This window comes from Onychomys torridus, chromosome 6, assembly GCF_903995425.1.
Source record: "Onychomys torridus chromosome 6, mOncTor1.1, whole genome shotgun sequence".
Classification (NCBI taxonomy): domain Eukaryota; kingdom Metazoa; phylum Chordata; class Mammalia; order Rodentia; family Cricetidae; genus Onychomys; species Onychomys torridus.
In genome coordinates this window covers 71,582,770-71,600,784 of record NC_050448.1, presented here as the reverse complement: position 1 = coordinate 71,600,784, position 18,015 = coordinate 71,582,770, and the positions used below count along the sequence as shown (strand labels likewise).

At 42.4% G+C, this 18,015-nt stretch overlaps 1 protein-coding gene across 1 annotated transcript in view; it reads right to left on the bottom strand.

The window, feature by feature from the left end:
* Positions 1-230: 230 nt before the first annotated feature.
* Positions 231-18,015, bottom strand: part of Rnf115 (ring finger protein 115) — a 68,896-nt gene continuing 51,111 nt past the window's right edge. The window contains exons 4-9 of the mRNA XM_036190000.1: positions 11,416-11,627; positions 7,645-7,716; positions 6,468-6,540; positions 5,479-5,572; positions 2,729-2,844; positions 231-1,489 (exon numbers count right to left, since the gene is read on the bottom strand). Of these exons, the coding sequence (XP_036045893.1) occupies positions 1,358-1,489; positions 2,729-2,844; positions 5,479-5,572; positions 6,468-6,540; positions 7,645-7,716; positions 11,416-11,627 (699 nt within the window). The 3' untranslated portion in view covers positions 231-1,357. The remainder of the gene's footprint in view (positions 1,490-2,728; positions 2,845-5,478; positions 5,573-6,467; positions 6,541-7,644; positions 7,717-11,415; positions 11,628-18,015) is intronic.

Here is an 18,015-nt window from a genome sequence, read left to right as displayed (position 1 = left end):
TCCACACACTCACTCCCAGAGTGTAAGTCATCAAAAATTGGGAAAGGACTCCTAGCCAAGAAAGAGACACACCAAACTGTAGTGATCTTGCTCCGATTGTCATGAACTCTGAAATGCTGATGTTACGCTACAAATGCAGCCATCTCCACACCTTCGGTGCCTGTTTCGGGACACCACCAGCTGATAGACATCCCCATTATGTCCTTCTGAGACACTCAAGTTCAACAGCATTCTCAACAATCTCCATTTATTCCACTTTAAACATGTACAGAGTATGTGTATGGGCATTGTTAGAACTTAAAGCAAGGTCTACTTTCCCAGACTAAGTTGTTTTGGGCATGATTACATTGATCAGATTGATAGGTCAGAACTATGGCTAGAACTGAACAAAACAGGAAAAGCTTCCCACATGAAAAATGAGCTTTACAAACTTAAACAAGACAACATAAAATTTCAATTCCTAAATAACAATGAATTACCAAAAAAAGTGAACTGGTATAGAAACACTTAATAAAATAATCCTATTTTTATGAGGGAAATTATTGTAAGGTCCCTAGTATGAAAGACAGTAAACAATGAGTTGGGGGTCATTAAAAACATCTCAGTAGTAAAAATTTCCAACATCTGTCTTCTGTGTCTATATGCTGCCCAACTCAATGCCAAAAAGGAACCCAAACCAGATTTCTTCCAACCCAAGACTAAGACATGCCATGTTGGTTTTTAGGGAAACTGCACTTCCTGAATTAAACTAAGAAAATCAAAGTGTGGATGACAGGCCACTTTTCCTTCCCACTATAATTTTCCTTGATTTGCTCTCTGGAGATAAAGACAAAACAGTATCAGAGTCTCAGACTCCTGAGTTATTCTTACCTTGCTAATATGGCCAAGAGTAGGTACTCTTGTACAATTAAGACAAAAAGACGTTATATAACAAGACCTTAGGGCTCTGGCTCCTCTATATTTGTTGCAAAATCCCCACTGATGGGCTAGAGATTGGAAGAGGAGGTAGAGACGTCCATTACAGACAACATGACAGCAGAACCCGAGCTGGACTTGAAGGAACTGATTCTACTCAGACAGGAGCAAACTGACATAATTAAGGTATGTCACACTTAGAAAAGTATCACTCAGAATTCAGGAACAAGAGGCATTCTGTTGTAGATACAATTCCACCTGTAGGTCCTAACTTTTAATTTAGAGAAATACACTCATTGCATTAATATTATGGGTTGGGGTTTCTTACATGATTCCTAAATCCATCTATTTGTTTGTTTGTTTGTTTGTGTAGTTCTGAAACAACTTACAGCTATGATAAGAAGACTAATACAGGCAGCCTGGTTCAGGTGTGTCTTTAGTCTCAGAAAGTCCATCGGTCATGGAGCTGGCTGTCATTGCTAAATCTGTTGCTTGCAGAGGCCTCAGCGCTCTGGGTTTGCCGCGTAGAGTCCTCACCATTTAAGCTCTTCCTACATACTGGGCATGTGTCGTGCTGAAACAAAATAATATCAGTCCATGTAAACAGCACAGCCTGAGAAGCTGGGAATACCAAATACCCAAGAAACCCCAAAATCAAGCTGGGGAGATGGCTCAGTCAGTAAAATGTTTACAAACAGATACAGAACCCATGTAATGGGTTACATGTAACCCATATAAAATGCTAGTGATAGATGTTTGTAATCCCATTGCTGGGGAGGCAGAAATACAGACCCCTGGGGTTTGTGGCCAGCTATCCCAGCCTGATGTGTCAGGTTCCAGGTCAACCAACCAGAGATACCATCTCAAGAATCAAAGTGAACACTTCTTAAGGAATAACATCTAAAGTTGACCTCTGGCCTCCCCATGCACACAGCCTGTGCACCCACGTGCCACTTCATCCCCAATTGTGATTTAAGGGACCCTGCCTAGCATTCACAAGGCCCTAGGTTCAACCCCTAGTACCACCAAAACAATAAAATAAATAATGAGTTGACAATGAGAAAGATACTATACCAGGAAATCTCCTGAATAGAATTTTAAGCAGAATGGACAGAATTCTAAGCCAAGAAGCTAATAAACTAACGCATAACAGCAAACAAAACTAATTGCTAACAGTGACCTGAATTATAACAGAAAGGTAACTATCAATCATTCACCATGGAGTCTAGATGAGGCTAAGCAAACTTTTTCTTGAAAGGGCAGTGAGGGGCTGGAGAGATGCTCAGTGGTTAACAGCACGCACTGCTCTTGCAGAGGACTGAGTTCAGTCCCCAGCACCATGTGCTGCACCTATCTGTTGTCACCCAAGCTCCAGGGAATCCAATGCCTTCTCTAGCCTTTGAGGGCATCTGTACTCAGGTGTACATACCCGTTCCCACCACACACACACGACTATACATTTGAATTAAATCTTTGAGGGGACCGAGAATAAGTGTTCAAGGCTTTGCAGACTGTATCAATTCCGGCACAACTCTTCAACCCTGCCCAGCTAGTACAGAGCTGCCAGTCTGTTCAGTGTGTTTCAGAAGCACTTCGTTTACAAGACCTGCTGCCATGCCACCGAGGCCTGTGTGCTAGAGTGTACCCCTCTAGTTAGGAGCACTGCAGAGGATAGTAACTGAAGAAAACAACGCAGACGACACTGGAGCCAGCCAGGGGGCTACCATCTGATCTGTGTGGTCTCTGAACCGCAAGTCCTTCTTCACTCTGAGCCGGCTCATCCCAGCCACAGAGCAGAGACAGCTGTACTCACCAGTTCTAACCATGGCACAATGCAGCTGCTGTGAAAGAAGTGGTTGCAGGGTAACTGCCGGACTTTCTCTTCAACCGTGTAATCCTCTTTGCACACTGGACATTCTAAACCCGTAGCTGTTGGAGGAAGAGGTGCATTTTAAAGTAACAAAAGGAAGGAAACGACCAAGAGCCAGGCATATGGTGCAGGCCTGTAACCCCAGCACTGCAGAGGAAGAAGCGCTGAAGGTCAAGGCTAATCTGGGCTACAAAGTCTACCTCAAAAACAAACAAATAAAAACGAACAAGGCCAAACAAGCTGTCTCTAAAAACCCAAAAGATGCATTAATAAAATGTGTCGCCCCCCCACACCAAGGGGGGAATTTTATCTAAGTGGTAGGCAGATAAGAAGTATGAACTCTACTCAAAATGGAAACAGAAATGGCAGCAGACACAGAAACGAAAGAGGCTAACTCCAACAGACCTAGCAGGAATCATACAGTGTAAGTGTAACAAATTAGAATTATCAGGGTTGACCCTGTGAGGTGGCTGAGAGAAGAAAGGAGCTTGACACCAAGCCTGATGACCTGGGTTCAATCCCTGGGACTTGCATGGTGGAAAAAGAAAATCAACCCCCACAAGTTACCCTTAACCCAAACATATGCATTGTGGTACATGTGCACACATATACAAAACAAACATTTTTTTTTTTTTTTTTTTTTTTTGCCGGAGCTGAGGACCGAACCCAGGGCCTTGTGCTTGCTAGGCAAGCACTCTACCACTGAGCTAAATCCCCAACCCAACAAACATAATTTTTAAATTGAAAAAATAAGCAGATGCTGGGCAATGGTGGTGCACTCCTTTAATCCCAGCACTCAGGAGGAAGAGGCAGCTGATCTCTGAGTTCGAGGTCAGCCTGATCTACAAAGCAGTTTCAGGATAGCCAGGGCTACATAGAGAAACCCTGTCCCCTCACGCCCCCCCCCCCCAAAAAAAGAGCAGAAACTTATTTATCTATTAAACAAAATAGGGAAACATCCTCCCAAACAGTGGCATAACCGAGGGGCTTGTCTCAGCACATTAGTAGTGTCTAGTCGGTGTTTGAACCACCTTCATCCTGCTCCTTTCCTTACTCTGCTCTCTTCGGTGTGGCTGCCCCAGGGTCCTCTGAAGTTGTTGATTAAGGCTGTACCAGGAGATGGTGCCATAGAACTGCAGGAGACAAGTGCACCCAGCACTCCAAACCAACCAACAGGAGACTATGGCTTCAGAGGAAATGGTTACTATTATTGGAAGTCCTAAGTGGCAAATTCTGAACTGCAGAAATATGGCTAATAGTATATAAGGGCTGAGCTATGCTCCAGGCTCTAATGGTGACCAAGGCATTTGGATAAGACAGCCCTTAAAAGATTCCTTCCTTCCTTTCAGTTCCACATCTTCACCTAATTTCACCTTCCACTTCTCATGTTAAGTCTACTACAACAGCCTTCTAGGCAGCACCCCAACTTTAACCCTTTACAATCCAAACTTATCCAGCTTCAGGATAAGCCCCAATTCATCTCTGCATGGACTCTCAGTTAGCACCTCAATATCAGTAAGTTCAGAATGAAAAATATCACAGTATCTCCTTACACAGACCAGGGCCAATGCATGTTCCCCATTCCCCGATGGTGGCAGTGTCATCTTAATAGTGCTCTGGAATCTTCTAATACCTTCAATAATCCTTTCGCCTCCTTCATATTACTATGCAGTCTGTAATACAACTAATGTTTTTTTTTTTTTCAAAATGCAACTTTTCTTTCTTTTTTTCTGAGGGTCTTACTATGTAGCCCTAGCTAGCCTAGAACTAACCATGTAGACGAGGCTGGCCTTGAACTCAGAGATCTGCCTGTCTCTGCCTCTCTAGTGCTGGGATTAGTGTGTGCCTCCATGTCCTAATTCAAAATTACACTTCTAAATGTACCTTTTGATCTCTGTCGCACTGGCACCATCACTAGAACGCCATCTGAACTAAAGCGAGAGCCTCCCTATTTTCTGTGTCCACTCTCTCTGACACATGACTTCCAGAGACCCTTCCTAAGGATCTCTTACCCCTGCCTCCTCCATCGAAGGACCTTTCAAAAGGTCAAGTGACTGAAGGACACCAGCACGGTCATCATGTTTGAGTCAGATGTAAACCACTTTGTTGTGTGTTTCTCTCTCATACGTCACATCCTAACCTCAGTCCCCTCCCTCCACTCCTCCCAGTGTCCCCGTCCCTCCCCTCTCCTCCAGATCCACTCCTTCTGATAAACCACTCTTATTAGATCTGGAGTGGACTCTGATGTGAGAAGCAGAGGGAGGGATTTGTTGCAGAAAAATCTTCAAACCACAAGAGAAGTTTCAAGATGTTTCAGATAGTAGAAATGTTTTCAAACAATGTCTCCCTCTACCTGACTGCACCTCACATGTGATCAAATCTCTAGCCTCATTATTTGTCCTCTTCTTCTCCTTATGGTATCATGTGCCCAACACTATTTTCAACATCTTTTTTTAATCATTTAGTGAGTTTTGTTTCCAATAGTAAGTTCTTGTACTAATTATAATCAAGTTTTATACAAATGACTGTATCTCTTTATTTCCAATGGGATCTAGAAAGTAGGCATGCTAACTAGGTGCTCCACAGCTGGTAGCCAAACAGGAATGTTAGGAAACCATAGCTTTAGAATAGAAATGCACTGAATGTTAGATCAGATGCTATAAGATGTCTTAACAAATATGAAAATAACTTACCAACTTGTTCCTGAGTTACTGTCACTGTTGGGAGAGAGGTGATCTTTTCCTTATCGGCTGGAGGGGGACCTGTGTTTTCTAGCTGTCCTAGAAGCTACAAAAGAAAAAGCAGCGATGTTCATTATCTCAGTAACTGGAGAGGAGCCACTCCAGCCGGGAACAAACAGTGCAGGCATTAAGAACGTTCGCTGCTCTTAACTTCTGCAGGACTCCAAGAGGCCGGGTCCCTTCCAGGTGCTGAACACTCACAGCGGCTTCACAAGGTCAGAGTGACACCAGTGGAAGCCATGATCATAAGACAGACTCTTAACTGAAAGACTCACCTTTGGGCACAAAGCAAATTTAAGATACCGAGAGCTGTGATGTCCTGAATAAAATTACAGCTAATAAAAATATAGCTAACTGATTCAAAATTTCATTCGGTCAGAAGGTAGGAGTATGAAAAGCAGCAAAAAGCCAAGAAATGGGTGTATGACTGTATGTGAGTAGACTCCGAATTAAACGCCATGCTTTCTCTTCTCAGCGGTCGACAGGGAAGTGAAAAGCAGTCCAGTTAAAGTCAACACAAGCAAGTGGAAGCAACTGCACACAGCATGGAAGGCCTGGTCTCTGCTTCCTTCCTCTACTTTGTTCTATCTAACAGACGTCCCTGCTTCAGCATGGGGACCTAGGTTTTGGTGAGAAGCATCTGTTCCTCAGAGGACTAAACAAGAGGACAAAATTATAATACACTGCTTTGTTACAGGAAAGTCTTTACTTCCTCTAGAGGTAAAATCATCTTCTAGAAATCCCCTGGATGTCTAGTAGGAACATGGAAACTAGGCTAAACCCACAGCCCATCCATCCGTTTAGTAAAAACAGAAACCCAAAAGCTCAAAATATCAGTGCACGCAGAGTGACTGCCATTTCAGAAAGTAGCAGAAGGAATGCAGGGAGCCGTGGGACCATGAGACACACTGACAGACGCCCTCTCAAAAGGCAGCTCTCACCTGGGTTACAATGGCATCAAGCCCTGTCTGACCCCAGGCATAGTCCCCAGGGTTGGAGTGCAGCATCCCGCTCCTATACGTGAGATGAGACAGACAGGATTAGGTGGGGTGACCAGGCTCTGCCTTATACCACAGGGGTGAACTAGCAATGGGATTCTGCTCTCTCAGAGCTGAAAAGTCACTAGTCCTCTAGAATCGAGAGGCAAAGAAATTCTCTGTATTTGAAAGATCAGCCAGATTATCTAGATATGCTTCCATTCTCAACAAATTTTACCTAACTGGAACAAAATGTGATGCCAACTAAAATGCCACATAATACCCCAGAGCAAAAAGAGCTCACTGCCTGTGATAAGAAAAGTTTGTGTTTTGACTGACCCAAACCTACAGCAGACTTCCCTCACTCAGAGGCTGCACATGTCCTGTACAGTAAGGACTTCCTGGTAGAGAAGCAGCCACAAAGTTCTTGTGAATTATGACCTGGCACTTACAAAGGGACTCGGCCAGACTTCTTCCTTGGTGCTGCTGGTGCAGTACCCTGGATGAAGACACAGGCTCTAGCTAGACCACATGTAAAGTAACCAGAGGCTATAAAAAGGGACACATGTGGAGGACTGAGAGACTCTGAACAGAACCCTTCTACGGCCACACTGGAAGTCACACATGACTAGAGCAGAGACAGCTCTTGGAAGACACTCTCTGGAGCCCCGCCATGCCTGAGTGTCACTCTAACACTCAGCTATGTGTGGTGGCTTTGCTTTGTTTTGAGAAACTTTTTCACTTTGAGAAAACAAAGTAGAATGTTATATTTTCAACTTCAGAAATTCTTAAAGCACAACCCTTCCTGTTTGGTCCGCACAGAAAACTCACAAAGCAGATACCAAACCTGGCATGACCATGTCATTCCCACCTCAACATTATCCTCAGACCAAGACAGAAAAGGAATCAGGTCTATCCAGCCGATATCTTAAGGGACCAGGACAGCTGTCCTGAGCATCCACAGGAAAAGTTCTGATTGAGTTTGGGTTTGGCAAACAATGGCAGTCCAACATCCCAGGCACATCCATATACTCACCTATGCGGCTTCTCCTTTCTCTAAGGTACAGAAACGATAGCTAAATGACAGTACTAAAATAGTACTACTCAAGCAGAATAATATAGACAAAGAATGGTTACTCACCAAGAAAAGGGATGTGGGGATCCAGGAATTGCAGAATTCGCAAAGAATCCTGCAAAGATCTGTTGTATTATTCTGTTAAAGGGGGGAAAAATGAGATAAAACAACACAGAAATATTCTATAATCATGGCTGACTAATCAACAACCAACACCTTAAGCCACAATTGCTTTCAACTGATCATAATACAAAAGAGAGCTGCAGAAACCGGCCCACTGCCTGTAGTCCGTTATTGCTCTTTGTGGGCTCTTCCATCTTAAAGATTCATACTATTTTTTTGTCAGTTAGATTAGGAAAAAACCTGGTATTATGATGTAGTTCTTAAAACATTTCCTTGGGTCTATGAAACTAATGTGAGAAAGGGTTCAAAGGCTGATGACCCAGGGGCATTCTGGACCATTCCTTTTTAACAAGGGCATTAAGCTAATCAACCACAACTTTGACAGTAGCTAATATTAGACCAAAGGACAAATATGTCTACAAATTATTCAATATTTCTCTCCCTTTAAACTTGGTTGAACTTAGTGATCCACATCTTACAGACAAGATATGGCAGAAGTGACTGTGTGGCTTGTAAGATTAGCATACAAAAAGTTATCATCAAGATTTTTTTCCTTCTACTTCTGTCTATACGGGATCATTTACCCTAAAAGAGCCAGCTGCCAAGTCATGGGGACAGTGAAAGCACTCCATGGAAAGAGCCATAGTGAGGAAACCAAGGCCTCCTTCTAATAAGGAGGAGACATCCTGGAAGCATATCTTCCACACCCAATGCAGGATTCAGATGACCATGCCCACAATGTCACACTATATTTATTTTTAATTTGTTTATTTTTATGTATGCGGGTGTTTTGCCTGCCTGGTGTCTGGGCATGTAGTGTCCATACAAAGCAGAAGAGGGCATCAGATCCCCTGAACTGGAGTTACATCAGAGCCAAGCCATCATGTTGGTGCTGGAAACTGAACCAGGATCCTCTAGAAGAGCAGCCAGCACTCTTAACTGGTGACCAGGTCTCCAGCCCTGTGCTGACTCTTGGTTTTTGAAAGGTGTTTAGTAGTCCTCCTATCTTCCTGATTTTAGTGAGGGAATCGGTTTCTTTGTAAAGCTGGTTTGCTTTGGTTCCCACGAGGGTTAACCTTGACTACTACCTCAGGCTCTTGCCCCAGGACTGTGCCGAACTTGCCCCACTGTGCCGAACTGTGTCCTTCTTCCCTCATGCTGCTTCTGTCAGGTATTCTGTCCCAGAAGTGCACGGAATCACTAATACAGTTCCTAATGTATGTCCTGTTCTTTTTAAAATGAAGTTTAGTTTTCAGGGTATAGTGCTCATCCCTACAATAACAGGGAGGCTGAGGCAGGAGGATTGAAAGGTTTTGAGGCCAGTCTGGGCTACATAGGATACTTCAGGTAAGACACAATAACATTCTGCCTTAAAAAAGAAACAAACAAACAAAAAACATTATGTTATGGCAGGAACAGTGATCCCTTTCTTCTTGGAACTTAAGTCTTAACAGGTGAAAGATGTTAATAACTAACCTTGTGTTTTAGTCCCGATACCACAACCTGGGTAAACTATAAGCAATGAGTTCCTGAGGCTGGGCAGTCAATGGGGTGTGTCCCTCTTCATCCCCCACTCTGCCATCCTGCCGTCAGCCAGGCCTTCCGTCCACGGAGGGCAGACGGCAGCAGCTACAAGCACAACATCGTCTCAAGGTAAACCTAGAGTTCCCCTGGGATAGTTATAAGGAAGTGTGTGTGTGTTGGGAGATACATACCAGATTCCTTACAGTAGACTTAGGGAATCCCAACAGTGAAAAATGGGATCCACACCAATTCCCTATTTTAAGAACCCTCAGAAAGTAATTTGGTATTTTCTAATCATATTTCAAGATACGGTCTCTACTTGGTAAGAAAAGTAAGTTAAAAAACACAACAACTACTACTGACTATATAGTCAGTGATGTTTGGGCATCTAAAACATGCAGGTTCAATTCACAATACAACATCTAAATGAAATTAAAAATAGGTGGGTCCATTTAAAGAAATACAGTAGTGATTATACAAAGGAAAGAATTCATCAAGAAATAATTTAAATGACCCAAAATCTTAACTTACAACACCTACAATGAGAATAAATAAAATAAAAGTCCTCATAAGATTGCTATACATTGCAAAATGTTGACTGTACAGTACAATTCATCTGACATATGCTTTTTCTTATTGCTTAGTTTGCTTTTTTTTTTCTTTTTAGCTAAAGGCTCATGTAGTCTAGGCTGGCCTCAAGCTCATTACACAGCTTAGGCTAGCCTTGAACTCCAGAGTCTCCTACCTGCACCTCGCAAGAGCTGGGGTTACAAGGATGTGCCATCTCACACTGCTCAGACATACCATTTATTCCACTGTCACTGATTAGCAGACATTGTGGCTGGCTAATCACAAATACATCCTCAATACCATTCTCCTTGCCACCTCTCAGTAAAGGACAGAGAGTTGAATCTATACTCAGCTAGCTTTCTTTACATCTGTGGGCAGGAAGCATGGGACACAGGGAACATTCTTAGCACAGAGTGTGAAGGCAGTAGAAAAAAATTCCCTTTCCTTTAACAAAAGTTTAATATAAAGCAGGCTTGGTGGCACACTCCTATAATCCCAGCAACTGGGAGCCTAAAGCAGGAGGACTGGACTTCAAAGCCAGCCTGGGCTCCTGGGTAGATGTAAATAGCTTATGAAAACTGGTTCTAAGTGGGGGATGACAGAGACATTTTATATTAAGCCCACTGTTGTCATCTATTTAAATCCTGGTCTTTGCTTCTGTAGTCATATGAATGACAATGGCCCCCAACTGATGGAACTGTTTGGGAAGTAACAGGAGGTGTCACCTTGTTGGAGATGTGTCACTGAGGGCAGGCAGCCTTTGAGGTTTCAAAAGCCCGCGGCATTCCCATTGTACCCTCTCTGCCTCCTACTTCCACATCAAGACATGAGCTCAGCTGCTCCAGCCAACATGTCTACTGATTGCTGCCGTGCTGTCCTGCCATAATGGACCCTTAGCCCTCTGAAACCAGAAGCCCAATTAAACTCTTTCTTTTAGAAGTTGCCTTGATCGTAGTGTTTTATCACAGCACGGAAAAGTAACTAAGACAGACCCAATGTTATATAATATACTTGCTATACCTCTTGGCATCTTTCAAACATTTTCTTTTTACTTTTTCTTTCATTTCATCTCTCTATCTCCCTACCTACCCACCCACCTACCTACCCACCTACCTACCTACCTATCTATCTATCTTGGAGGCATAGTCTCACCTGTGCAATCCTGGAATTCACTCTGTAGACCAGACAAGCCAAAAAGTCATAGAAATCTGTCTCTGCCTCCCTAGCACTGGGAATAAAAGAATATGCCACCACATTCTTTTTTGAGACATGGTCTTGATATTTAACCCAGGGTGGTCTTGAACTCATGATTCTCCTCAGACTCCCAAAATGCTTATAAGCATGAGCTACCAAACCCAGCTTCTTCTAAAATGTTGATAAATCCCTCTGTGTTAATCTGAAACACTAATAAAAATGCTACAGAAGTGTATTAGATTTATCATTCTTTATTTTATCATCAATCTGATAATACTTAAATATGACATCCAATTTAGTTTCATTTTCATCCTGTCTATATTTCTGTCTTGTCCACAAAAGTAAGTTTGAGAACCTCATAAGATTAGATTATGCCAGTATGTCCTTCCCTGAAACAACCCTTAAGAACTCAAAACAACAACTCACCCTTCAATAGCTGGAGACCTGTCAGGACGAGTACTTCCTCGAGACCTGTATCTTCTCGTCACTGGCAACCTTGGAGGCCGACTTGGTCCCCAAAAGTCAGTGTGAGTTTGGTGACCTCTCTCACTGGCTCTATTATCTTGGTCCAGTGGATTGCTAGTTAGAAATGGTCTAAAGTCTTGTAAAAACATTGTGTGGTCCAGACGGTCCCAGAGCTAGTAACAACAAAAGAAAATTGTTTTAAAGCACACATTAGGAAAAGGAAAGAAAGGAGTTACTTTTAACACTTCGAAATTCCAACAGCTCCAATAGTGAAATATATTTCCCTAATTCTATGTAAGAGAGCACTGGCGTAGAATGAGGAAGGCTCTTGGCTCGATCCCTAACATTGGGTGATTGTAAATAAATAATCAGATAAACAAATAACTTAAAACTTAAAATCATTAATTTTCTTCATATGTAAGAAAGCAAACAAATGCCTAGCTCCTTTCCTTAACAGTTACCTGATATCCATATCCACATGCCTCTGACCAGTCTCCCCTTCAGAAATATATATGAGCTAAAGGCCCATCCATGTATAACTAACAATTCAAATTAATATTATACCTTTGCGTTTTGTCCAAACAAATACATGTCTCCAATTGTAAAGAGCGCGTCGTCACCACAAAGTCAACATGTCTACTGATGTCTATAAAATACCCTCCTGACTTGGCACTTGCTTCAGAGAGAGGCTGTGCCAATGCTGTGACAAAACAGTATGGCTACATCTGACAAGCGCACTGTGTTCTATACATTTTCATTATGGATATGGGTAGGAGAAAGGCTGGGTTTGGGAGGAAAATCACTAAGCAAAGGAGAAAAGGAAAGGTAAATTAACATTTTTAAAGGCTTTTTTTAAAACTTTGTGTGTCTCTGTGAGTGGGTTTGCATGCATGAATACAGGGTTTAAAGAGGTCAGAAGAGGGCACGGGATCCCCTGGAGCCAAGGTTATAGGCCGTTGGAAGCCACAGAACATGGGTGCTGGGAATCCAACACAGTCCTCTTCAAGAGCATCAGGTACTCCTAACCACTGAGCCATCTCGCCAGTCCAAAACAAGTTTTCTCAGAAAGAGACTCTTTTGCTTCAAAAGAATTTTATTTTCAAGTAGGAAAATAGAGATACCAATCCCCAAAAACACCCCTACCCCAGGAAAGAAAAAGAAACTGCTATGGTTAGAAGCTGAAAAGTCGCTGGGCGTGGTGGTGCACGCCTTTAATCCCAGCACTAGGGAGGCAGAGCCAGGTGGATCTCTGTGAGTTCGAGGCCAGCCTGGGCTACAGACCAAGTTCCAGGACAGGCTCTAAAGCTACACAGAGAAACCCTGTCTCAAAAAACAACAACAACAAGCTGAGAAGTCTCACACGGTAACTGCAGAACCAGCTGGCTCTCTGCTTCCTGGCCTGTGATGAAGTGAACAGTCTCTGCCACATGCTCCTACTGCCATGAGCCGAGTTGTCCCACCATGCTCTCCCTGTCACAACATCGAAATCATGAAGCAGAATAACCATGCTCCCCTTAAACTGTCTCTGTTGGGAACTGTAGTCACACAGATAACTAACACAATACAAAAGCAACTAATACAGAAACTATAATATGTGAGCTACAGGCAAGTAGTATAGAAGATAAAGGCTTACATTGCCTCAGGATACTGCCATAGCATTCTCTTCAGCAGCACTATGTCAGGGATATTTTATGGATTAAGAGTACCATCACAATATACTCAATACATGTAAAATAACATGAAAGAGGTTAAAAATGCATCATAAGTCCATAAACCATCTCTTAGTTTACAGTTTTAAAGCTACTGCAGTTCTCTATGCATCCTTCTCACTACCTCCAAAAGTAACTGCTATCCAAATACTTTGTTTACTGGCTTTTTAAATTTCTTTATTTTAAAATGTCTGTTAGCATACATTAATTATACATGTAGATAACATATTTTTATCACACACACTCCCTGTGTATTTGAATGTAATTGGCCCCATAATCTCAAAGGGAGTGGCACTATTAGAGGGTGTGGCTTTGTTGGAGTAGATATGGCCTTGTTGGAGGAAATGTGTCACTGTGGCGGTGCGCTTTGAAGTTTCCTATGTTCAGGATACTGCCCAGTGTCTCAGTCAACTTCCTGCTGCCTGAAAGATGTGGGACTCTCAGCTACTCCAGCACTATGTCTGCCTGCATGCCGCCACGCTCCCCACCATGATAATGGACTGAACCTCTGAAACTGAAAGTGACCCACCTCAATTGAATGTTTTCCTTTAAGAGTTGCTGTGGTCATGGTGTCCTTTCACAGCAATAGAGACCCTCACTGAGACGCTTCCCATTCAATTCTTTTGTTCCTCTTCACTCCTGCTGTCCCCTTACTATTCCCAGCCAACTCCCTCCTACTTCAATGCCCCTTTCTGCTTTGGTTTTGTTTGGTTTTCTTACTGTTTTCTTCTGTGTGTATGTTTTTAGTGACCCACTGAGTTTCAGCATGGTTGCTCACAAGGGCATAAAGTGAGGCTATTTGCAGATTTACAGGAGCATGGGCACCTTACCAGTAGCTACATCACTAAAGAAAATGCTTCTCCCTCTCCTTTTATGTGGGTTTCTTATGATCCCAACTATAGTCTTCATCAAGTACTTTACCACAGAGCCACCTCCTAGCCCAGTTAACTACACTCTTTAGATTACTGTTCATTGTTATCACAACTAATAAAGTAGAAAATTCAAAGCACCTTCCACATTAACTGAGGAACTTTGCTACCTGACTGGTAATGCACTTTGTACAAACTAAGAGCAACAGTGTATTGCTAGCCTACTTTCATCCCCAGGTGACAGCATGCCCTAAGTGTAGAACAAAGAATAAAGGGTACTATATCTCAGAACCTTATTCCAAACCAACACCAAGGATAAGAATAGCTTCGGGTCATCTGTCTCAGAGCAGACTTACACAAGCATAAGGGGAGAGAGCTCATTAACAGAACTGGGTCTTCAGGACACAACTTACATAAGTAGAATCCAATAGTGAACAATTAGAGAGCTTTAGTAAAACATTCAAAAGGATCACACAGTTTGACAAACTTGGTCTTAAAAAACAACACAATAAGTTATTCTGAGTAGAAGTAAAAAGACAAAGCTTCCAGTGTTATTATAAACAAGATGGAGAGCTGGGGCAACTGAGCACACGCGCCCACAATGGAGGCTGGAGATTGGATGGCAGCACTCATATAACAAGCTGGACATCCCAGCAAGCACGTGTTTCCAGCAGTGAATGGGGAGGCAGGAGGATCACTAGGGCATGCTGGCTTCTGGCCTGGCCAAGAAAACTGTGCCCCAAAGGAAGAAGCAGAGAGTGGTAGAGGATGACACCTAAGGTCCTCTTTTGGCTTCCACACATGCACACACCCACACAGAAATACACAAAAATAAATAAATCTCTTAAAATATAAGTAAAAACTGAACAGGATAGATGGCATCTTCCATTTGGCAGAACTTACTCTGAGCCAACTACAATCACATCCACATACTTAAAACGTTAAGGTCTGTTCCTCAGAGTTAAACAGTTAATTATATGACACAAAAATCTCACTGTTGGTTACTAAACCCAAGATAACTATAAATATATCACAAAAATGTACAAGTATATTAACAGCAGCACTACTCCTAAGAGCTCCATTGGCCACCAGCTGACAGAGAAACACACAATACTGGAGAGTCACAAGGAGCTAGGGCTCAGCTAGCAGACTGCGTGTCTGCATACTAAGGCTAGGAGATTCCTACCACCAAAAGGAAAAAGTGAGTGTCTACACCATGCATTGTGCAGCCACAACAAGGAAAGAAGCATTGATGCATGCTAAAACATGATGAAACTTGAAAACCTGTGCTCAGGGGAAGAGTCAGTCAGAAAAGCTGACTCTCATGATTCCATCTATAGCTACTGTCCTACATGAGACAAAATCAGATAGAAGACTGGTGGTTGATTGGTGTGGGAGAACTGTAGGGAAGGAAGTAAGAAGTACAAATTAAATGGTTAAAAGATTGGAGGCTAATGAAAAAGTTCTGGGGACTAAAGAAGTAGTTCGATCAGTGAAGTGCTTTGCAAACACAAGGTCAATCCCCAGGAACCCACATTAAAAAAAAAAAAATCCAGGTGTGGAATTATGCTAGCACTGGGGAAGTAAAGATAGGTAGATCCCTGAGGCTTGGTGGTCAGCCAGCCTAGCCTATTTGGTGAATTCCAAGCCAGTAGGAGACTCTGTCTCAAAAGAAAGGTGGACAGTGCTAGAAAAACAACACATACATCCATCTCTCTCTCTCTCTCTCTCTCTCTCTCTCTCTCTCTCTCTCTCTCTCTCTCTCACACACACACACACACACACACACACACACACACAAGAGGGGAGAACATGTGTGTGTGTGTGTGAGTGTGATATGTGAGAGCTCTGAATTAGTGACAATGGTTATACAATAGTGTGAATATACTAAAACCGGTGAATTTCATTCTTTAAAATATACGTTCTTCTCAGTAGCCATGGAACTTTCTCCAAAGCAGACCACATTTTAGACTATAAAAAAAAATCCTTGGAGCTGGAGAGATGGCTCAGAGGTTAAGAGCACTGACTGTTCTTCCAGAGGTCCTGAGTTCAATTCCCAGCACCCACATGGTGGCTCACAACCATCTGTAATGAGATCTGGCGCCCTCTTCTGGTCTGCAGTCACATATGATGTATACATAATAAATAAATAAATCTTTTTTAAAAAATCCTTAACAAATACAGAAGAAATTAAATAATTTCTTATATTTTATCAGATTGTAATGGAATAAAAGTAGAAATCAATGGCAAGATGAACTACACATTCTATAGAAATGAGAGAGATTAATAAGCATTCTTGATCAATGGCTCACTGAAAAAAATCATGTGGGAATGTAAAAGTTCCTACAAGCAAATGAAAACAACTTCCTAGAGCCCCAGTAAAGGGTGAAGCAATTCCAGGAGGGACGCCTAGAGGTGTGCGTGCCTACACTCAGAACTCACACACGACTTGACGGTGCTCCTCAGGGTCTCGGAAAAAAAGACTAAGATGCGTTCCGAGTCAGTAGAGAGGAAGTCCTAACAAAGGTCAGGGCGGAAAATAACAGACTAAGAAAATACAAAGAATCCACGAAACAGCGTACTTTGAGAGATAAGCAAGATTGACAGACCCTTGGCCAAACTCATCAAGAGAGAATACTCAAAAAAATAATATTAGAGACAAAATGGGGATATTACAGCAAATTCCAATGAAATCTTGGGGTTCAATGTGAAATATTTGAAAACTTACATTCTAATAAATTGCAAAATCTAGATGAGATCAATACATTTCTAGATATCTATGGATGAAAATTAACCAAGAGGCTATGTAAACCCAGGTGTGTCAAGGCCAGGGTCTCACTATGTAGCTCTGGTTGTCCTGGAACTCACTGTGTAGAGCAGGCTGGCCTGAAATTCAGAGATCCACCTGCCTCTGCCTCCTGAGTGCTGGGATGAAAAGCATGTGCCACCACATACGGCTATAAACAATATCTTTTATAATTTCAACCCTCAATTGTTCATTACTAGTATATAAAATAAAATTGATTTAAAATTTTTATAATGCATGATTATTGGGATGTGTTCATACATGAGAGAGAGAGAGAGAGAGAGAGAGAGAGTGTGTGTGTGTGTGTGTGTGTGTGTGTGTCCCACAGTGCTCATGTGGCAGAAAAAGGACAACTTTTGGGAGTTGGTTCTCTCCTTCTTCCATGAGATCCAGGGACTCAGAGTATCAAGTTTTCACGAGAAGCATTTTACCTGTTGAGGCATCTCATCAGCCCAAACTTATTTTTCTATCTATCCCTCTACCTTGTTAAACTCTCTCACAGGTATTGCTTTCTTGTAAATGCCATCACATTTATACACAAAAGAACACTTCAAAGCTGGATGTGGTAGTGTACAATTATAATTCTAGCACATGGAGGGGAGGCACAGGATCAGGAGTTCAAAGCCAGCCCTCAGCTGTTCAAGGCCAGTGTGGGCTACCTAAGACTGTCTTCCAAACTCCTACTAGGATGGCCCACTAAGCCCCACTTATAGGCTTATAGCACTCAACCACTTTCCTAGACCAAAGTGACGAAGTCATCCACATTTCTCCAAAAAAACAGCATGGTCAGGTCTGTTACAGCACTGTGATACTTCCTAGTACCAATTTGTATCTTAATTACATCATGACCAAGGCAACTTACAAAAGAAAGCATTTAATTCGGGGTTCTGGTTCCAAAGGATTAGTCTTTGACCAAAATCCCCAACCCTTTTTTTTAAAGATTGATTGATTGATTGATTATGTATGTAGTGTTCTGTCTGCACATATCTCTGCAGGCCAGAAGAGGGCACCAGATCTCATTACAGATGGTTGTGAGCCACCAAGTGGTTGCTGGGAATTGAACTCAGGACCTTTGGAAGAGCAAGCAGTGCTCTTAACCTCTGAGCCATCTCTCCAGCCCAAGGCCATACCTTCTAATCCTTCCCAAACAGTTCCACCAGGTATAGATCAAGCTTTC